The sequence below is a fragment of the Hippocampus guttulatus genome, chromosome 12, assembly GCF_054856545.1.
Source record: "Hippocampus guttulatus isolate MCC_2025c chromosome 12, RoL_Hgut_1.0, whole genome shotgun sequence".
NCBI lineage: Eukaryota > Metazoa > Chordata > Actinopteri > Syngnathiformes > Syngnathidae > Hippocampus > Hippocampus guttulatus.
The window spans coordinates 1,825,886-1,847,155 of record NC_141272.1 but is presented as its reverse complement, the minus strand read 5'-3'; the positions used below and the strand labels follow the sequence as shown (position 1 = coordinate 1,847,155).

The window sequence follows — 21,270 nt, the reverse complement described above, 5'->3', positions numbered from 1 at the left end:
GAAATCTTGTCTCGGGAAGTCATTTGAGGCAAAGAGAGAGCGGGGCGAGTACCTGTGGCATAAGGTATGCAATAAATAAGGTGCCATCTGTTTGGAGTGGAGCACTCGTGGCTCCTCCGCACGGAATCCGCCAGAGACTTAATTAAAGTTGGAATATCAGCAAGCGGCAGACTGATACTCTTCCGATGGAATGGCAGCTATAGCATATCGCGGCAGCTGTTTGATTGAGATTAATTCCCGTTGAAAGTGAAACAACAGAGCTGGATTTCACTTTCTTTGTCATTTCACGCAAAACGCATTTTCTTTAATGCCACTTGCAAGCACTTGTGTCCTATCTGTATCCGTGGCAACCTGCTCTTCTTGTCACATGCCATGAAACACAAACATCGGACGGGTTTCATGTTTCAGTCTTTACACTAAACTGCATTGAAAAAAATTATACTGGCATGATCACTGGGAAAAAAAAGAACAAAAAACCTAAATGAAGAACTAATTGGACATGAACCTTACTCACGTTGGCAATGCCACGTAGAGCAACTGTGTAGTTAGCAACGCGGTGGTCGAGTTTGGATTTCCTGTGGCCATTTTGCACGTTTTCCGTTACATCAAGAATGGGCACCTATTTTTGCAAAAAAAAAAAAAAAAGTACAAAATAAATGTTAGTTTGCTGTTTAGCAGTTTTGTGCCGTTCTTGAATGGTCATTTTAATGCAAGACAACCCCCCCCCCCCCCAAAAAATGATATATATCACAGTATGTGGTCATTTTGTTCTTTTTTTTCCCCCCATCTTTGTTTTTGTGGTTCTTTCATACGTGCATTCAGAAATGTATTCAAATATGTTCGCACCAAATTGCAAATAGCATTTGTGTCATGCGTCCGGTTGGAAAGCGCGCGCTCCGATCTGGGCCCCCTGCCCACCAGCTGCACTGATGAAAATGTGTGCCCCGCCCCCGGCATTTAAATTGCCGATCGCTGCTTTCCATGATGGCGTAGGTTGTGGTTTATTCTTAAATCTCGGATATTAATCCATCTTTTAAATGCAGGCAAAACTGCTCATCATCATTTGCGAAAGCCGAATTTGGGGATTAACGCTTGTACGGCGTCCCATTATATAGGCGGGCTATCAACTAATACTTTAATAAGCCCCGCTCAGTATGCTGAGTTTCCTTTCATTTAATTACCGTTAATTGACAGTTATCAACTAATTGATATGCTCCCCACATTTCATAGTTTAGCAAACTGTAATTAAATGTGCGAAACGCGTTCAAATGCAAAACTGTGAAACATTGTTATCGTGGTTCTCGGGAAAACACGCCGTCGTGTACGAAACGGTGTCTGATGTATGCGCGTAAACGTAGTACCAAGTTGCGAGGTCTTCGTCGGCTACTCGTGGTGAGGCTTCCAATTTTTCATTTCGCCGTCATCGTGAGCGATGAGCAGAATGAGGATGAAGGACTTGCTACGGAATTGATACGGAACTGATACGGATTTGATATTGGGGTTGAAAGACAAGGTTAGCGTTTGAAATTAGGGTTCCGAGCTGGGATAAGGACCTCAAATTAAGGTTTCGAGTGTGGGTTAGGGCTGAAGGCAAAATGAGGATTCAAATGAGGGTATTTATAAAGCGCAATACTGTACCGTGCAACTTATATTAAAAAAAAAAAGATGTTCGCCAAAAAAAGTTTGCGGGGCTCGAGGAATGGCATTTCCATTCATTTCAATGGGCAGTCGATTTGTGATCGGCGTGTTGTGTTTTCAATGAGATGAAAACTCCGAAATAAATACCTCCACCGCAGTGGAAGCAGCGGTACGGCTTGAATAGTTCCACAGTGTCAGGCAAGGCCGCGGTTGGCGAGATCGCGAACCTCGGGGATTACTGCGGCCAGACAATTGATGAGTTCGTCGCCGGAAGAGAGGAGACGTTTAATCCCACCATATTTAGTATTCACGGCACGAGAGTTCACCTTGACGGGTCATCCGGTTAGTGAGAGAGAGAAAGAAGGTCCGAAATGCCAATGATCTGTCAGGAGCCCCGTTTCCAGACAGCACCCGGAAAGAACGATGGCATTTTTAATCACAACTTTACTCGGGAGGAATTCATAAAACGTTTCCACTCTGAGCTTTGTCTACTTTCAAACGAGGAGTCCACGGTTCAAATTAGGACTTTGAAGCCAGGGTGAGGGTTTCAAATTTAATTTTGAGGCCAAGGAAAGCGTATCATATTAGAGTATTCGAGATTCAAGACAGGGTTAGAGTTTTAAATGGTGGCTTCAAAACAAGATTAGCGCTTCAAATGAGAGAGGAAAGGAAAGTGCTCTGGAGCCTATATCAAGTCAATAATCGCCAACAACACAGAGTTGGAGGTATTTTATTTTCAACGATTTCAAATGTGGAATAGGGTTTCAAACAAGGGTTGGGCGTTTCAAATGCGATTTTACAGGCCGGATTACGGTCTCCAATTCGGCTTTCAAATGAGGGTTTTCAGACAGAATTGGGGTATTAAGCGAGGTTTCAGGCTTTAAATGGTGGTTTGAAGACAAAATTGGGGTTTCAAGATACGGTTTGAAGAAAAGATTCAGGGCTCAAATTAGGGTTTCAAGTCAGCGTCATGTTTTCGAATTAGGGTCTTCAATGTGGGCTACAACCCAGGCTCAGAGTTGCAAATTAGGGTTTGAAGCTAAAGACAGGGGTTCAAACAAGAGTTACGGTATGAAGAAAGAGATTGAAGCCCACATTAGTGTTGCAAACCACAATGACGGTTTCAAGTCAGGATTTCCAATTTGGCTCTCGAGCCAGGGTTAGCCGTTCGAAATATGGTTCGAGGCACGGCTGGGATACAAAGGTGAGGTTTCAAGCAAAGGTTAAGGTTTCAAATGGGGGTTCCAGCGTGGCTTTGGGTTTTCAAGTTAACCTTTAAAATTAGGATCTCAAGCAAGGGCTCCGTTTTCAAAGTCGGATTCCGAGGCAAGGCTTGCGTGAAACCAGGGTTACGGTTTGAGTTTGAGTTTGACGATTCGGTTTAGGGTCACAAAACAGAATCAGGGTTTCGAATTAAGCTTGCAAAACAAGGTTGGGGTTTCAAATGGAGTTTTGCCTGCTGAGACGTCCTAAATTCTAATGTCAAAGTTTTGCAAACTTTTCACTTGCTGAGAATTAGTCAATGCTATTTATATTAGCTTAGCGCTGACTGAGAGCCTGGCTATGAAATCCCCGTGTTGAAAGAGCGCAAGCGTACTAATTCAATTATATGCCTCAGCGCTCCAATACACCTCCAGAAGTGCGCTATTGTCTGCTGAAAACAAAGAAAAATAGCAGGAAATCATGTATGAATGAAGTTCAGTGCTGGAAGAAGGAAAAAAAAGGGATTTGTCTGGAGAGGAAAGGAAGACGGACGCTTTCGTTCCCGCAGTCATTTGCCAAGCTATTTACTTGCATTAACCAGAGAGATCCTATTATCGATGCAACTTCAAAGACACTCCAAATGACTGTAATGGGGATGGGATGGTGCCGGGCCAAACAGGGCAAACAACACAAAAAGAACAATGGTAAGTTTTAAATAGGCAAAATACTGGAGAACATGACTGGATTGTGTTTAGTCCTCCACGCAGTTTGAACGTTTCTACAGCTAACAGGCTCACGCTACTGGACTATTCGTTACGAAAGTGCGAAAACAGGCTTGGAGTCAGAACCATGACTCGAAACAGTCTTGAAACCTAAATTTAAAGCCCCCCCAGACCATGCTCGAAAACACTCAAAACAGGCTCGAAGCCCTAATTTTAAAACTTAATCCATTTTGATACGCTCACCTTGACCACACTCATTTGAAACTCAGCCGTGTCTAAAAAGCTAAACAGGGCTTTTGGTCCCGATTTGAAAGTGTAACCTTTGCTTCAAACCTTCTGTGTGAAATCCTAAACCAGGCTTGAAACCCTTCTTCATAGACATTATTGTTGGCTAGTTTAAAGCGAACAAAACTAGCTAAACAGCTAGCATCAATTTGACAGGACTGTATTTACTCGAACATGCTGGCATTCGCTACACAGCATTTTAGTGGACTTGGTTACGGCTAACGAGGCCAAATGAGGAGTTTGTCATGGTGTCGTAAGAAAGGCAACGGGTGGGTGATGCAGGAGTTCTTCGTCCTGTCGAAATGAAGAAAGATACATGACCTCTCGAGACCAAATGTGGGTGCCCATTAGGTAGGAAAATGAGTAAAGCAAGGTGCCGCTGCGCAGCGATCGGTGTAGACTTTGAGCTGGGTCACAACAACAGCTACAAGAAGAAAGCATATGTTGAAGAGTGATCCGTGAAGGTGTTATGGAGCGGTATCGATCGGAATTGTTAATGACCTGCACAACAAGTGGAGGCACGCAGCAAGTGGTTCAATCAAAAGCCCCGAATTTATTCAACACTGGCATCTGCTGGCCATAAGCGAACACGCACATGTACGACGCGCCCCCAGAAGTCTCTTTTTGGAGATGCCCATTCGGTGGTGAACGGGTTGAAACAACACTAACCCTTGTTGAAAACCCGAAATCAGGCTAGAGGCCCTAATTTCAAACCATCATTTCACTTTCAAACGCTAACCCTTGTTTGAAACCTTAACCGAAAGCCTTGTCTTAATTTTGTTGCTATTGCTAACAGTCAATTTGACCAAAGCAGTCTTCAAACCCTAATTTGAAACGTCAAAACTTACCTTTGTTTAAAATCCTAACCCTGACTTGGAACACCAACATTGACTAGAAACCCGAATTTGAAACCCAAACCCATTACGGTTGTGCCTTACACTCCAGCATCTTTTAAAAATGATCAAACTGTTTAATTTTGTGTCCGTTTTCCTAATTAGTCCTCGATTTTATCTCGGTCATTGGCGACTCAGACCCACGTTGAGTAATCACAACTTTTAATTGGGAGTGTGCGCCCTGATTGATCTACCTTAGCGTTAAAGAAAATGAGATTTTCTTATCTATAATTCTTCAGATCAAATCTATGCAGTCGGCACAGCAACATTTGCGAAGTGAGCCACTTCCGCGGGGTGTGCGGCGCTATTGGAAGAACAAATAGCAACCCCCCCTGACAACTTTTGCACAAACCTCGGGAGAAACACTCGCTGTGACATATTACTGTAAGTGTGGGGGACTTAATTACAAAGCGTCCTCTGGGATTTGAGTTGAGATAACTCGGCTTTATCACACGGAAAAAGTAGAGGAAGTGGACCATTCTGCTCGGTCCCTGTGATGACGCTGTGCAGACAATCCAATTTCAGGGCTCTGCAGCTGAACCAGGCACCGTGCGCGGAAACTATCTCCTCCCTTCAACACCAAAGTACATCTGGAAAACGTCGCAGCAGCCTTTCTCCTGCAAGAACTGGTAGAGCAGGCCCAGGTCCATGTGGTTCCCTCGGCTCCCGCGCGGGTCGAAGGCCGCCTCCTCGAAGCCGGAGAACTTGCGCAGGTAGTCGATGCTCTGGTTGCTTGGCGTGTCGCGCAGCCCAACGTCTTCTCGGTGTCGAATCGTGATCCGCTTCCAAGTCAGGTTCTTCACTCTGCACGATGCCGACAACGTTTAGCATCTCGGGCTAACGGATAGGCTTCAGGCAGTAATACTGTATGATGGACAAGTGGAACATTGGTTTCATACACAATTTGAAATCCCACCACAGCCTTGCAGCCCTAATTTGAATCCCTGACCCAAAATGAAACACAAATTTCAAGCCATCGCCCGGGACCTTATATTGAGACCTTAACAACCCTGCCTTGGCTTCTGACCCTAACCCTGTCTCTTAGCTCTTATTTGAAACCTTGACTTTGGCTTTACACACCGAAACACTAACCAAGGCTTGAAACCAGAAACTGAAACCCTAAACCAGGCGTGAAATGCTCATTTGAAACCCTTAGCCTTGTTTGAAACCTTAACCCTGTCTTTACACTCAAAAGCCAAACCATAACTTTGGCAAAACCGAGCCAGGAAACCTTAAATTGAAACCCGAAACCAGGGTGACACCTTAAATTAAACCAAGCTTGAAACCCAAACCCTGACATGCCCTCATAGCCCTTAACCGGGTTTGAAACCCTAATAATCCTACCCCTTGTTTAAAACCTTAAATTGAGACCCCAGTCTTGGTTTCAAAGCCTAACTTGTCTTGAAGCTCGACTGTCTTCCAACTCCTTAAATGCACGAATACATTTGTCTGGAAATGTCAACCAAAGTTACCTGGACCAGAACTCCTCGCAGGCCCCTTGTGCACCTTCCACACAAACAATGCCGGGCTTCCCGGGCATGCTGAAACCGGACAGTCCGAGCTCCTTGGCCCACTCTAAGATGTTCTTCCTCTTGGTGCTGTTGTAGATGTGATGGCTGTAGATCCACAGGCGACTAAACGCCTCCCGCAGTGGCGGCGAGGCCGAGTCACCCGTGCGCGCAGGAGGCATTGGCGCCGAAGAGCTTTTGTCAACAAAGGCGCGCAAGTTGTCCTTCAGCCATTCCAGCGCTGACAGCACGCACACGTCTCCCAGGCAGGCGTCCGCCAGGTGCGCTTTGAGTCCAGCGTGGAGCTGTGTCTGCTGCGCACGGCTCAGCCCACAACACCTAGAGAAACATCCTTGATAAGTGATACAACCACATTTAAAATGTATTTTATTTTCTTGTGCGTGCCTGGCACTGTCATACTTTACTAATAACACAAAAAAAGAAATCAAACTCTGGACCTCTTATTGTGACAATTTGAGCTCTTCTTCTCTGCCTCAAGGGAATGACCACAACTCGATGCACCTTGAGACCGCCAACAGGCCACTGGTGTAACTGCGGGCAGCCACGTTTCACTGACTGGGTTGATGTAAAGTGTATTTTTATTTTTTTAAAGATGTGAATGACTGTCAATAGATTACACTCAGTGATTGGATAGTGACTAATCCCATGGATACATTTCAACGCTAAGAATGCATTTTTTCCTTTGATAATACGGCAATTTGCCTGAGCTGGCACTTCTGTGCATAGTTGAGAATAACCTTATAAAAATTAATGAACACACATAAACCGTATTTACTTTTTAACAGTCTTTGTTCTTACCGAACCGTTAACTCTGGGACCACACTAGGATATTCAGGTGGATACGTGCAGGTGAGAATAAAGTCCACCTGTAAAAACGACATGAAAGAATGTGACATTTATATTGTAAAATGAAGAGTTTATTCATCAATTCTCAATGACAGAATGGGGCACTTTACACTTTGTTTATCCCCTTCTGCGGCTCCTGTGTCATCCTCCAGCCTCTGCTTGATGACGAACTGGGGTCTGGAGGAGGGAGGTGGTGCCGATGGGGTCTCGGTGGAAACCAACGGCGAACCCTCGGCGCCGGCATAGTCCCGGAGCTCGGCCAGAGCCAGCTGGTCCACGATCTCCAGTTCATCGTGCGTGGGGAACATGCTGGTCAGCAGTTCGAGTTCTGCCAGCTGTGCCGCTGCCCACTCCCGGAAAGACATGTTAAAATGACTATTATGTATTTGATCAAAAGTCGATCATAGTTTTGATTTCCCACTTGATGCACCTAAAGTCGCTTTAGGAGACTTTTCTATGACACGTTCACGTTGAAGCCAAGTACAAACGGATGCTTCCATTCCACCCGGAAGGTTATGGACGACGCACCAAAATAGCATTTTAACCTAGCATGCTCCCAGCTTGTGCTCACCCCCGGAACATTATAGGCGGCGCACCGGAAAAAAACACGCCGCACAATAGAGGTCCTTTTTAATTCTTATTTTTAAATGTGCCTAAAATCGTATCATGAGAGTTGACCCGTGCTGATTTTAAAAAGTAACACGTCTGTGTTAAATGCAAAGAAAGAGACACGAGCGGACTGGATTCGTAGCGTAGTTTGGCAATGGCACGCTCAAGACGCACCGGAAGAGCATAGACACTGCACACGTGAAAACGAAGCCGTCACTTTGAGTTCCCCCCTCCTTATCTTCCTCAATAGAAATGATTGACTCCTGTTTGGTCTGTTAAATCAGCACCTTTTTGCTCGCCGAATGCGTACAAATGTGCCCTTGAAGCGTGATTCCATGGGGAATTTGGTGAGATGTCTACATTAAAGTTGGCGTCTGGCGGAAAAAGTAAGCGAAAGTGAACGTGTGACGTGGGTCTCCTCCGTGTGTGTCCAGTAAGTCTCCTCAAGCAGGGAGTTGAATTACGTGATGGCATTACGTGCTCGAATTCGACTTTGATCTTCACGTAAGTGGCTTATTTATAAGCAATATTACAACAAAAATACGTCACGTGTGGTTTCCGTCTGTAATAGCGGAAAATAGGGGAACATGGGGAAGAAAAAAGCGAAGGACAGGAGCTCCAGAGAAGATGATGAGTTTGAAATGACAGGTACGCATGCTTACATCTTCACAAAAGTGATGAAGAGTAGCTTGATCCTTCTCCACAACTGTGTTTTATCCTCTCAGGTCCAGTTTGCAAGCACATTAGGAAAGGCACAGACCAGACTCTTCTCAGGAAGATCTCTGACGTATTTGACGGGACACGTTGCCAGGACTGCAAAAATGAGGACAATAAAGAGAACAGAAGCACTGACCCTTCTGGCGACTCTGAGGATGAAAATGACTTAGTGGTGGAAGTGTGGATGTGCATGAAATGTGGCCACAGAGTGAGTTCATGTCTCCTTGATTTGTTTGGACATCAAGAAAGGTTTGATTGAAACTTTTCTTTGAAGGGATGTGGACGAAGCTCAGAGAACCAACACGCCATCAAACACTACGAAACGCCGCGGTCAGATACTCATTGCCTGGTGATCAGCTTGGACAGCTGGAGTGTTTGGTGAGTGTACGTGTTTACTTCTCATGGGACTTGCTTGAAATGTGAAAGTTAAGATTTGTTTTTGGCTTTTCACTTTTGTAAGTGACTTCCACCTCTGCTCCTCCTTCAGGTGCTACGAGTGCGACGATGAGGTGCGGTACTCTGCAAGCAGTCAGTTGGCTCAGCTGGTGAGCAACATCAAAAAGAAGATGCAGCTGGAGTCTGTACAGAAAACAGAGACAAGTAAGTGTAAAATACAGCGGAGCCGCTAAGACCCTGCACACAATGTGTTATGGGACTGCTTAAGCCATTGCACTTGTCTGCATCCTTCATTTCCAGATGCGTGTACAGGGCTGCCTTTGACTGATGTCACCGTTCGTTCTGTTTCTTGTTCGATGGGTTATCGTCATTGTCATATCTCCTCCTCGCCATCGCTGTCACAGAAAACGACGTGTTGGAGGTGCGACCGAAAAGCGTCACTTTCAAGACAGAAGAAGATGAAGACAAGGAGAACGTCAGGAGCCGGAGCTGCGAGAGGAGGACCACCAGGAAAGTATCTGTGTGCAAGTCACCAAACTCCAGCAGCTCAACGGAAGACAACAGCGGCGTTCCCGTCCGGGGGCTCAGCAACCTGGGCAATACTTGTTTCTTTAACGCCGTCATCCAGGTGAGCTTTAAAAAGACCTTCCAAACAAGACAAATGAATCCATGTGAAGTGTCACCAAATGTTTTCTTGTATCCATGTTGCAGAACCTCTCTCAGACGCAGATGTTAAGACAGACCCTGAACAAGGTGATAGAAGACAAGACCAGCCTCAGTGTCAAACCTGCTTCCTCCTCCACACTGGTACATTTTTCTGACTCGACTGTTGGAAAAAGTTATTTCACACATCTGTCCCCAACTTCAAAAAATGTCAGCTTCTCAAAAGCCAAGCTAACCCTCGCCTAGATGCTATGTTTATGCAAGTCCACTTTTTAATTGCAAAGTCCGCATAACGTCGATAAAGTACAGTACCTATAAATAAGAATGATGTTATTTTTGCCTTTTAATGGGTCAATGATTGACACCCTTTTATATTCTGATTAATGACATATTTTACTGAGCAACCTGGACACAGATGGCCAATCCCCCCCCCCCCAAAACAAAATAGAACACAAATTGGAAAAATACTGGGAAACATTGTTTTCATTCAGCACAGCCCCCCCCCCCCCCAAAAAAAAACAATGGCACAAAATGTCGTTCTAGAATCACTTAAAAATAAACCTGGCCAATTCTAACTTTGACTTTTTGTGAGCATAGGAGGCCATTGTGGCCGAATTGGATCGGCCCGGCTCGCTAACGATGGCGATGAATCAGCTCCTCAACGAAATCCAAGAGTCAAAGAAAGGCGTGGTGACACCACTGGAGCTGTTTGCGCAAGTTTGTAAAAAGTGAGCACCGACCGCTACAAATGCTGACGTCAGAACCGGCAACTTGAGTGTTGCGTCACGGCTTTGTCTCGTTGGCGCAGGGCTGCGAGGTTCAAAGGATTTCAGCAGCAAGACAGCCAGGAGCTGCTGCGCTACCTCCTCGACGGCATGAGGGCAGAGGAGAGCAAAGTATGCCATTGGTGGCCAGCGAAAGGCTCAAATGATTGCGATGACATGAATTTGATTTGCATGACACGCGTGCGTTCCAGTAGCAATCACATGCATTCTTTCTGTATTCCGCACTACTCTTTGGTTGATTTATATTTTATATATTTGATTGTCTTGCAAAGCACTTTGACTGTGAGCGGTGCAATATGAATCTATTATTATTATTATTACAAATTTATTTATTTTCACATTTAATCACCTGATTTGTATCTTTCAGAGGGTGAGCTCTGCAATCACGGAGACACTGAAACGATCGGGAAAAGTCACAGATGCAGAGGAGCTCAAATCCGTCGTTAAAGGTAAAGTTGAAATTGCCGCTGTGTTTTTTTTTTTAAGGGGTGGGGGTTGCAGTTGTTGCTTAAAGTATGCCGTGCATCTTTTTTAATGAGCAGAGTATGAGAAAAACGGGCTACCTCAAAATTTTGTGGACCAGGTGTTTGGCGGAGAGATGACCAGCACGATCATGTGTCAGCAGTGTAAAACGGTACCCCAAACGAGACAACGTTCACAGTATCATGCCAACAAATATTGATGCTCAACGGCTCCTTCTTTTACTCTCACAGGTGTCTGTGGTCACCGAGATGTTTTTGGACCTTTCTCTTCCAGTTTCTGATCAGGTAAAAAAAAAAAGAAAAAATGTACGCGCGTGTGTGTGTGTTTTGTTTTCCTATTAAAAAAAAACTTTGAAAACTACGGTGTAAGTGTGAGGCTGCGAGTTGACTTGAGAGCAAAACAAATTGAAATATGAGCATTCAGTGCTGGCAACAAATGCAGTTCACATCACAAGTAGTGTTTTGCCACAAAGTGAAATCTTCAAAACAAGTTGTTTATTTTTGCCACTCCCAGTCAAAGTTTACCGTTAAACTAAACATAAAGAGAATTTAAAACAATCACATCACTTTGAATGTCCGCTAGCTTAATGCTAACACACAAAAGAAAATGGCATCGATGTGGCAGTGGTATAACGGTCTAAGCCATGGATATTAAACACAAATGGTGTAAAAATACATCTTCACAGATAACAATGATCACAGGCATATATTATTTATCCTCTGTAAAAAAGATATTCTGACTGCCTTTTACACTTAGACTTGGCTGTGTAATGCTTCGTTTGTGTCTGTATGACTGCATTCTAACACCCCCTGGTGGCCAAGGCCCTGCACACCAGAAGGAGCACAAACGTTGGAATGTGCACTTTTTAAGTTGGATCTTGCATGCGTTTGTCTCATTGTGTGAATACAGGCATATAGGAAGAAGACCCAGAAAAGAACGGTACGGAAAAGCAGCGAGGACGGCCCGGAAAGTCAGGGCGAAGATGTTCCTGCGGGTAGCAAGTACCAGCAGAAGAAAGCCAAGAAGCAGGCCAAGAAACAAGCCAAGGTAAACTCTCTCTCTCTCGATTGCCCCACTTGACCGTCATAAGTTTCGTCCGCAGGCACGACGGAAATAGTTCGTTTCCGATTTTCGTTATGAAATATTTTGTCATTGAATTAATTAGACGCAAACAATGCGCATTGGTCTTTTTTCATTACAGACCATTTTGGAAAAGGAAACGTGCAGTGGGTCAAATTGACCCTGGGATTATTGCTGGTCCTTCGTTAACGCGGGATTTTCCCCCTTGTTAAACTTTGACTTTATTAATGTGATGTTACGGCGTGAGCTTTTAAAAATACAACCTGTTTCTCGTGAGATTGCAACCTTTCACCGCAGAAATATAGGCTTGCTCTTTTAAAAATTGCAGAATTGAATACAACTCTTCTGACTTCCAAGAAGTATTTTTTAAAATTCCTACGGCATTCAGAGCTACACATGGCAGTGACATTTACTGTACATCCTTGGAAAAACTCAGTGGACCCACAACTTTAAGACTTCCCATTTCTTCCTTTTTGTCTCCGCAGCATCAAAAGAGGCAGCAGAAGCTGGAGAGCCGAGTCAGTTTCAACAGTCTCGCGTCTCTGAATCAAGCGAAAGATCTCGCAGAAGATGTTGAAAAGCGGGAAGGGGATTCCGCGCAAACCGGCATCTCTGAACAAAACCCGCCTACCCTCGGCGCGTTCCAACCTGACAAGGAGGAAGACAAAGGCGACTCTGTCAACAACTCTCATTCGGAATCCTCCTGCAACCGCTTCACCGCCTCACCAGAAGCACGCTGCTCCAGCGACGGTTTCTTGGACGACGACGACTTTTTGCTGGCCAACGAGATGGAGAAAATCAACTTGAACGACGCCTTCATCGAGTCGGACTCGGTGGAAACATGCCCGGAGAGCGAGGACGACGGGCCGGGGGATGAGGCCAAGGAATACGTGGTGGTCAACCAGGACCCGGAGCTGGCCTTCCAGACTTTGGCCCGCAGGCCTTCGCCCGACAAGCAGGAGTGCTCGGTGGAGTCGTGTCTGTTTCACTTCACGGAGGAGGAGATCCTCAGTGAGAATAACAGCCTGCTATGCATCTGCTGCACCAAACGGCAAGCAAACAAGGACAAGTCTGCGGGTAAGAAAAATGTGCGTGGGAGAGTGGAATGACTTTTTCTTTTAAAGGGGACACTTTTTTGGGGGGCGGGGGGGGGGGGGTGCCACTAATCAAAACAATGACCAGGTGTCCTCATAACTTGTCTAGACTGTGATGTCCTTTCGTCCAAATAGGATGCAGAATTATAGCACACTTTTCAACTAGCGTTTCAGTCTCGTCAAGTGCGGCTTTTCATTACCATGGCAGGGGTGGGGCTTGGAAATTGAACGAGGCAAGCGACTTCTACTTGCGGCAGCAGAGCCCTGAGCGTCGGGGGAGAGGGGAAAAGCGTTTTCAATTGTGGAGGCAGCACTTCATACGCCGCACTTCAGATCTGTGCAAAAAGCACATGCAGCAGACACATCAATTTATTGCATCCATCCCATCCCGTTGCTCGTGATGTGGCAATTTGGGAACATTCAAAAAATCTTTGATCACAAACACTTTTTCAGAATTGGCCAAAATTTGGATTTACAGCAAATGAGCCACCGCTACTGACCGGGCCAACGCTCAGTATGCCTTTCAATACTATGTCGACCGGGGGCGGAGCTAGTGGTCGGGACAAGGTGAGCCACCAGCCCAGATGATGATGATGAAAATAGCAAGTACACGTAAATGCAGTTTAAAGCCCGCTTGCATTTTCACTTGTTGAGGCAGAGCTTTCTCCGCAAGTTGCCACATTACTCTTGCCCAATCACGTGGTGGATCTGTGCATGTGGCACATGCAGCGGACACAGGACCAAACCCAAATATCCCCCACACTCAACAGTCAACATTTTTGCAACTGATCAGAAGCTAATGCTGATCTGTGCCGACACTGAACCTCTGCTAGGTTCTTGGCTTACGCATTGAGTGATTCTATGTTGTCCAAATGTTGCTTGAAAATGGCAGATCTGTCTTCCCACTTTTCTGGAAGTCAAGTTTTGTGTAATATGTCCTCTCAAATGTTCTCTGGCTAGGATCCAAGAAGAACGTTTACACGGAGGCTTCCAAGCAAATGCTGATCTCCTCTCCGCCACCGGTGCTCACGCTTCACCTGAAGAGATTTCAGCAGGTGATCGGGCAGGAGGAACAAACATTCACATTCACGCATTTCCCCATCTGTCCGCAGTAAAGCATTTCCTCTTCTGTTCAATTCCCTTCTTTTATTTCCTCCAGAACGGCTACGGTATTTGTAAAGTGAACCGACACGTACCCTTCCCCCTGATACTGGATCTCGCCCCCTTTTGCGCCCTCAAGAGTAAGGTAATGTGGTTTTGAGGATGCCGTTTTTGTTCATTAGAATCTGATTTTTTTTTTTTTTTTTTTTTTTTGCACAATATCTCTCTCTCGGCTGAATATGTTTTTAAAAAGTCTTCAATTCCTCACTTTATTTTTACGTCTGCAATTGCTTTCATTTCTCAGTAGTCAGTGTTCATGTCGAGGTCCCACAGCTCGCGGTACCCCATTGGCGGGGTGCCAAAAAGTGTGACGGAAACTTCTCTTCAAATCATGAGACATTTGTTTCTCCTTGCAGAACGTGGTAGAAGGTGAACGTCAGATTCTCTACAGCCTGTACGGTATCGTGGAGCACAGCGGCACCATGAGGTCCGGTCACTACACGGCGTTTGTGAAAGTGCGACCCAAAAGCTCCAAATTGTCCTCCAGCAGGCTTGAAGGTAAGAACAAGTTGCAGAATGGATGGAATTGAGGGAAAAGTTAAGTTTTAGCTGTAATACCCATTTTGATAACTTGACACTTTTGAAAGTTAACTTACACAGTGCGAAAAAAAAATCACATTTAAATGTCATTTTTTGCTAATATTGTGAACAGGCGAGCAAATTAGTCGATGAAAAATGGGAGGCAAACCCCCCCCCCCCCAAACTTTCTTGAGTAAGGCCATGGATGGCAAATATCTTCATTCTCTGAATGTGTTGCGTCATCTGCTATAATGCTTTTTGGTTTAGCTATCCCTCCATCTCTGCTGTTGCCATTTAGTTTTGTTTTCCCACATTTGTAAGATCTCATTCAGTCAAGATCACCTGCAATTGTCTTTCCTGCTGTACTGTATTTGTCTTTTTTTCCTCAATGTTGTTGTCGTAAAAAAAAATTGTGTTTTGGGACTAGAAACTAGAAAGTACAGATATCAGTTTTCAGAAAAAGAAATGCTCAAATAAAGAAGAGATTACTAGAAAAGTATCCATAGGTTTTCGTACTGAAAATAATGAACTGATTATCAGCCCAACCAAAGTTTTCTTATCAGATCTGCTCGAATGCAACTGATGAAACCTGTCTCCACCTTTTTATTAGGAGAGCCACCCCAAGGATCGTGGTTCCACATCAGCGACACCAGCGTGCAGCCCGTGAGTGAGAGCAGAGTACTGAGTAGCCAAGCCTACCTCCTGTTCTACGAGAGGATCCGCTAAGAATCATCAAATCTGTGCCTCTATGCCCTCCTGCTGCTCAAGCTCTACCATACACCGTACAGAATTTCTCTCAGTGTCACTGACTTGATGGTGACTTCTCCGAGGACATTTAGCGCTGATGTTTTACAGCTGTTTTGTTTCTCAGACTCATGGGAATGTGTCAAGGTGAGCAAACATAAGGTCCAAACGTTTATAAAAAAAAAAAAATAATAATAAAAAGATTTGGACAAAAACTTAGTAATTCCATATAGTGGGCGATGGTGGTGGAATTTTAAGCAAATACATGTTTATTTTGTATGCCCGATGCAATAAAACGTGAAAATATGTTCCCCGTCTCTGGAAGGGCTATGCCCTTAGCGCATGCGCAGTTGCTCGTAAGGCTTTTCCCTGCACCGCTTTTGCTGACTGGGATTCCGGATGAGCACATTCGTCTCGACCCATATCACACAAATGGTACCGCTAACGAGCTGACACTCCAGGTTGGTGTTCAAACTATATGTTAACCGTTTTTATTAAACTAGCGTAGTTTTTACTGTCTTCGATGAGCTTGCTTGAAATTACATGACAATAAGCGCCTCGCCTAAGCGGAGGGGGCGCTCCGTCCGTCCCCCCCCCCACTTTTTTTTTCAAACTTAGTCCGAAGACTTTCATATAAGCATTTTTCGCCAAAAATCAAACGTGTCGTAAAATGAGTTTGTCGCCATCGAGCTTTGTTCCCCCTTCGCTCGCCCGTGTGTGTTTGGCCAAGTTGGCCAATCATGAGTCAGCATTTTAAACTTGTCTTGACGAGCAGAAAAGTGCTAATAAGGTCGCTAACAGTTTACGTGACAAGTCATTATATACACCCACGTAAGCTGTGCCAAACGTTATACCTTTACAAAAATAATGCATTTTGTTTGATTTAAATTGTATGGAAATGCATTGTGTGACGCCGAAAGGTGTTCCTAATAATATGGTCCTCATGTTTTACACCATTGCAAAAACAGTGTGAACACATACGCATCTTAGACAAGTTTAATATACAAGTATAATAATAATAATAATGACCAAATGACTGAAATTTAGGCGTGAGGTCTCCCTGCATGTCTTTATTATACTGCCCTGAGATGGCCATTTTTTTATCAAGTAAAATCCTCTGAAGTGCTGCTTTCTATTTCCATTCCTTTAAATGGGGACATCTGCAAGTGTTTCGAGCTGCCAGCGTGACCAAGAAACAATTTCAACTCATACTTAATGACAGCAGTGTGTCACAGAATCAACATTTTTGAAGTAAAACACCTGAAATCACATTGAAGCCATTGATGAAGCCCCTGCTTTCTCTTCACTCCGCAGGCCGAGTGAACCATGCTCCTCCAAGCCCAGCGCGTGTCTGTGTTCACCTTCCAGTCGGCCGTACACAGCGCTCACGTCCTGCAGTGCTTGGACGAGCAGCGGCGGCATGACGTTCTGTGCGACGTGACCGTGGTGGTGGAGGGCCGCCGCTTCCGCGCCCATGCCGCCGTGCTGGCCTCGTGTAGCGAGTACTTCCACAGCCGCGCCGCTGCCGCCGACTCAAAACACAACTCTGTTGTCACCCTTCCGGATGAGGTCAGTTCGGGATCTCCATTCAGGCTATTGTGTTTGCCACTATAAATGTGAACGAAAAAGAATGACAATAGGAAGTATTTCAAGCGCAACAGTTTTTGCTGGTAAAACGGAAGTCTATATTTGATCGTGCCTAATCAATTGTCCACCCCTTTTGCCTCAGGTGACAGTGCAGGGCTTTGAACCTTTGCTCCAGTTTGCCTACACATCAAAGCTGCTCTTCACCAAAGAAAACATCCATCAGATTCAAAGCTGCGCCCAATTCTTGGGTTTTTGCAACCTGGAGTCAGCGTGCTTCGATTTCCTCATCCCCAAGTTTTCTGAGCCCAAAGCGCAGCATGTCAAGCAGCGGGTCTGCTGTCAAGGCGGCGAGGCGAAGCCGCGCAGCTCCAACTTGCCAACGGACCTCCCGTCGCCGTTCCCTTTGGCAGCTCCTGTTCCCGCTCGCGGCTTGTGTTTGGAAACTTGCGGGCCGCAGATGCCTTCACTATCCCTGGACTTGTCGGCCAACATTGTGTGTCCGATGTTGTCTCTGCCCGATCAGGACGATGCGGCTCATGACTCTCAGATGTGCGCCGGGGACATTTTGGCTGTGGAAGACGTTTGCGGCCAACGCCAGTTGAGTCTACCGGAGTTGCCGTGCGAGCTGTCGACGGCGGAGCACGTGGATCCGCAAGCCGTGATTGGGCCCGGGGAGACTCTCGACGTGGGCTTTGGCCTTGTTCCTTGTCCCGGTGCTGAAGATTGCACGCAGTTATTAGAGGAGTCAGCCAAGGATGAGGGATTCTCTGAGAGAAGCAGGGAGGAGCGGGAAGTGGCCGAGCATCTGGCCAAGGGATTTTGGTCAGAACTGTGCACTCCACCTCCGGCTCAGATCATGCCCGCCTTGGACCAGAGCAATGGGGAGAAAGCCTCCTCGGACTTCCATTGGCTCAAACAGCTGGACCTCGCCTCCAATCCGGCCGACTGCCCTTTCCTCAGGGAGCTCGGCACGGGTGAGGAGCCCAACTCGCGCACCGAAGCGCTGTCCCAGTCGGAGAAGAGCCCCTGCATATCCTCACTCAACTCGGGGGAGGACTCCGATATGGACAGCGATGGAGATACGGAGGCCAACAACAGGAGAGCGGCCGAGGTCAGCGTCACATTCAGACAATAATTCCTGTCACGGGGAGTCCTCGTTTTGAGACGGTGTTTGGTTGTCACCTGAATTTGTGTGGCGGTCGATTAGCAACCTATGATGATGTTCTAGTAGGCTTTTCAACAACACTTGAAGTCATATTTGCAGTAGGAAAAAAAACAACACTGCTCGCGAATCAAAAATAAATCAAAGACAGAAAGTCCGGCGGTAAATTAGGGACGTCTGTATTGTCTTTGCCTCGTTGACGCGTGTATCGAGTGACTGATTAGATGCCGGATTCATGCCTGAAGTAGGGGTGCACATCATTATTCGACTTCAGTACCACATGTGTGCTTTGAATGTGGTAGAAAGCATCGGGATCGTTATCAGGCTTCTTCAAAGCTCGCTGATGAGCTGAATCGGGTGTGTTGGAGTATGGAAATATCAAAAACAGCCAGCATAAGGGCTCTCAAGGACCCGACTTGGGCACCAGCGTAATCTGCAATAATATATCGTTGTCGCCCCCCGTGTAGATTCAGCTGCCGTTCCCAGTGGAGCACATCTGCACGCTGAGTCGCAGCGCTTTCCAGCAGCTTCTCAAGCGCCATTCCATGACGCCCGAGCAGCTGGAGTTCGTTCACGACGTCCGGCGCCGGAGCAAAAACCGCGCGGCGGCGCAACGATGCAGGAAGAGGAAGATGGACAGCATACACCATCTCGACAGTGAAATCAAAACCTTAGTAAGTCGCTCGCCGTTTCTCTCACGCTCGCTTTCTGTTGTCTTGACTTGAGCACAAACCCCTCAACTCAGGAGGTGCACCCAACACCAATGTTCCATAAGCACGAAAATCCATTCAGATGGCGTTTCTCTCTTGTTGCAGAAAAGTGAGAAGGCAAAGCTGCTTCAGGAGCGCGCAGAACTGGAGCAGAACCTGGAAGAAACCCGCCAGAGTCTTTGCAGATTGTGCAAGAGCGTCAGCGCCGAGCCCGCCTCGGACCAGGACCACCTGCACTTCCTGGCCAAGCTCTCGGCGCCGGACTTCCCAGCGTCGCCGCACCTCGTGGATAAAGATGCGTTAAGATGAATCGAAAAGCGGTAAGTTCAGAGGCTCCGGCCTGGACATACTTAACATTTCCAAATATTCGTGTCAAAGGAATGTTGTCGGGGTTTTTTTAAATTTAATATCACAGACAGTAGTCACTCCTACATGGATTTTGCTTATGTTTCCTTTTTAATTAACATCAACATAGTTCTGAATTTTACTGTAGCCTAGTTACGAGTGTGTTACTAACCATAGAGTAGGCATCCGTTGGTTGATTTCTCAGGGGAAAGACTCAACCTGATCCCTACGCCGGCACATTAACAGACCCCCCCCCCCCCCCCCCCCCCCCCCACCGCCAACGAGTTTTTATGATCATTGTCAAGTGTTATGATACTGTACCGCGATACTGTGTCCCGAAACAAATATGCAAAGTACCGACGGAACTTTTTAAATGCGCGTTGTCGGTAGTCTGGTTACAAATAAATGCATGGCTTGATGAGGAATGCTTCGAGTGCCTTAAAATTGGCACGCAAGAGAAAAGAGTCGCGCAAATTGTGCCTTATGCATTTGTTTTTTCTTTCTAATTCCCAAGCACTGTTGCACATTAACGTCGAGCCTTTATTGACATCTGCATATGGAGTGTTTTATTTTTTTTTCTCGTCAATGTTTTCTTTGAAATAAAACATCCTTTTGTGTTTACAAGCCGCTCCGATGAACTGGTCATCAAACGAATGGGCAGTAGTAACGCAATTGCGCCTGTAGGTGGGAGTACAAGTCAACGATTCCGTTGCTCACGGGCTGAAACGTATGCAAGTGTAAGAATGCTCTGCTGTCGAGATGTATAATTCACAGACGAGTGACAAATGAGTTCTAGCAAACTATGTGTTTGTAAATATGACAACACACTGACACAGTTATGGATTTGACTGCTCGCTTGAAGGAAGTGAAAGCAATTTGAACTTCAAAACGCTGACACGGCAACAAACTCGGTTGGAAAGTGAGAAGTAAAACAGCGTTCTGCCGTATTTGTCACTCAAAAATTGGAAATGCAGTAGAATAGGGAATCTTCCCAACAAACCGAACACCTTATTAGGATTGGTTTTCTTTGACTTTTTATTTTCTGTTTTGGATTTCAATGATGACGAGCAGCCTATCAAAAATCAAGTCAACGGAAGCAGCACCAACAAACGGATTTTTTTTTGTACAAAAGCCTTTCAAACACGTCCTGACTGTCCCTTGTTTCATCTCATTCATTTTGAGACAACTGACACATAAAAATGAGACCAAGATCATTTCAAAACCGTTTCCACCTTCAATGAGACCGATAACGTGTACAACTTTATTGAAAAGCCTACTAGAACACCTCAACTTCATCTGGGGTTAATCAGAATCATTTTAAATGGTGACAGTTGCGTGGTGACTCCCATTTAACGTTACTTTGAATGTGATTAGTTGATTCTGAACACAGCCCAGCAACGTCCTCATTTTTATAGCTGGGTGTGCACACATCTGTAACCAAATTGTCCTCATTGTATAGTTTTATCCCCCTCGCCCCCAATCGAGTTGTACGTGTTGCAGGTCACATTAATGACAGTTTTGACATGATTTACCTTGGTCTTGGGTTTTTTGTCTTGTTTTTTAAATCCCCAAAAACAACGTGAGACCCCTGCAAACTTGGTTTTACTATTAATAGATCTATGCTTGAGTATATATAATGCAATACCATAAAGAGCTGAAAACATAACTCCCAAACACAATTTTGGTCATTTAGAGTATTTCTTTGCAGACAATAAAAAAAAGAAAAAGAAAAAAATGGTCCACATGCCCCCCAATAAGGGTCCAGTGTTTTTGTTGATTAATATTTGTTATCCTTTATTGTGCTTCTATAATTAAGATAGGGATGGGTTTTACACACACACACACAAAATAAAAACTCAGATGTGTTAAAAGCAAACCGCAACTTGGCAGAGTTTTCCTCGAAGCGTAACCAAAACAAAAACCAGAGAGCAGTTGGTGTGTGGCTCGCAATTGTGCACCAATGGAGATGACATTTCTTGCCTCGCCCCGCTAACACTTTTGCATCGGCCTGTCGCTCGACTTCCCATCGCCGACTCAAAAGTTTTTGGTCCACCATCCTCCCACCCAAGAAGCCAACGATAGCACACAAGCAGCCCTGC

General features: G+C 45.5%; 3 protein-coding genes across 8 annotated transcripts; 2 read left to right on the top strand and 1 right to left on the bottom strand.

The window, feature by feature from the left end:
- Positions 1-2,352: 2,352 nt before the first annotated feature.
- Positions 2,353-8,199, bottom strand: rwdd2b (RWD domain containing 2B). Of its 2 annotated transcripts, XM_086125383.1 has the most exons (5): positions 8,013-8,199; positions 7,227-7,459; positions 7,069-7,136; positions 6,214-6,588; positions 2,353-5,545 (listed from the first exon to the last, which is right to left on the bottom strand). In XM_086125383.1, the coding sequence occupies exons 1-5, from the start codon at positions 8,197-8,199 to the stop codon at positions 5,302-5,304; spliced, it is 1,107 nt and encodes a 368-aa protein (XP_085981509.1). In that variant the 3' UTR covers positions 2,353-5,301. The 2 variants fall into 2 exon arrangements, with proteins under 2 accessions (XP_085981509.1, XP_085981508.1); XM_086125382.1 differs by lacking the exon at positions 8,013-8,199 and having other exon boundaries at positions 7,227-7,725.
- usp16 (ubiquitin specific peptidase 16) lies at positions 7,935-15,675 on the top strand. Of its 5 annotated transcripts, XM_086125377.1 has the most exons (19): positions 7,935-8,072; positions 8,160-8,229; positions 8,297-8,373; positions 8,451-8,650; positions 8,717-8,820; positions 8,930-9,042; positions 9,243-9,466; positions 9,550-9,645; positions 10,099-10,229; positions 10,310-10,397; positions 10,654-10,735; positions 10,829-10,920; positions 11,000-11,053; positions 11,679-11,816; positions 12,335-12,926; positions 13,904-13,998; positions 14,103-14,189; positions 14,461-14,602; positions 15,234-15,675. In XM_086125377.1, the coding sequence occupies exons 3-19, from the start codon at positions 8,313-8,315 to the stop codon at positions 15,347-15,349; spliced, it is 2,415 nt and encodes an 804-aa protein (XP_085981503.1). In that variant the 5' UTR covers positions 7,935-8,072; positions 8,160-8,229; positions 8,297-8,312; the 3' UTR covers positions 15,350-15,675. The 5 variants fall into 5 exon arrangements, with proteins under 5 accessions (XP_085981503.1, XP_085981504.1, XP_085981502.1 ...); XM_086125378.1 differs by lacking the exon at positions 8,160-8,229 and having other exon boundaries at positions 7,935-8,111; XM_086125376.1 differs by lacking the exon at positions 8,160-8,229 and having other exon boundaries at positions 7,935-8,158.
- A 40-nt stretch (positions 15,676-15,715) lies between these two features.
- bach1a (BTB and CNC homology 1, basic leucine zipper transcription factor 1 a) lies at positions 15,716-20,832 on the top strand. The gene is made up of 5 exons (XM_086125380.1): positions 15,716-15,828; positions 16,682-16,936; positions 17,097-18,065; positions 18,584-18,790; positions 18,932-20,832. Exons 2-5 carry the CDS (start codon positions 16,694-16,696, stop codon positions 19,133-19,135), a joined length of 1,623 nt encoding a protein of 540 aa, XP_085981506.1. The 5' UTR covers positions 15,716-15,828; positions 16,682-16,693; the 3' UTR covers positions 19,136-20,832.
- Positions 20,833-21,270: the final 438 nt, after the last annotated feature.

Excerpts from the sequence above, each read along its gene's own strand:
- rwdd2b (XM_086125383.1), bottom strand. The coding sequence starts at position 8,199 with ATGCCATCACGTAATTCAACTCCCTGCTTGAGGAGACTTACTGGACAC. Across the intron at positions 7,460-8,012 it reads CGCATTCGGCGAGCAAAAAG|CGGCACAGCTGGCAGAACTC; the intron begins GTGCTGATTTAA and ends GGGAGTGGGCAG. Across the intron at positions 7,137-7,226 it reads CAGAAGGGGATAAACAAAGT|GTGGACTTTATTCTCACCTG; the intron begins GTAAAGTGCCCC and ends TCGTTTTTACAG.
- usp16 (XM_086125377.1), top strand. The coding sequence starts at position 8,313 with ATGGGGAAGAAAAAAGCGAAGGACAGGAGCTCCAGAGAAGATGATGAG. Across the intron at positions 9,646-10,098 it reads CTGCTTCCTCCTCCACACTG|GAGGCCATTGTGGCCGAATT; the intron begins GTACATTTTTCT and ends TTGTGAGCATAG. Across the intron at positions 10,736-10,828 it reads GCTCAAATCCGTCGTTAAAG|AGTATGAGAAAAACGGGCTA; the intron begins GTAAAGTTGAAA and ends TTTAATGAGCAG.
- bach1a (XM_086125380.1), top strand. The coding sequence starts at position 16,694 with ATGCTCCTCCAAGCCCAGCGCGTGTCTGTGTTCACCTTCCAGTCGGCC. Across the intron at positions 18,066-18,583 it reads ACAACAGGAGAGCGGCCGAG|ATTCAGCTGCCGTTCCCAGT; the intron begins GTCAGCGTCACA and ends CCCCCCGTGTAG. Across the intron at positions 18,791-18,931 it reads ACAGTGAAATCAAAACCTTA|AAAAGTGAGAAGGCAAAGCT; the intron begins GTAAGTCGCTCG and ends CTCTTGTTGCAG.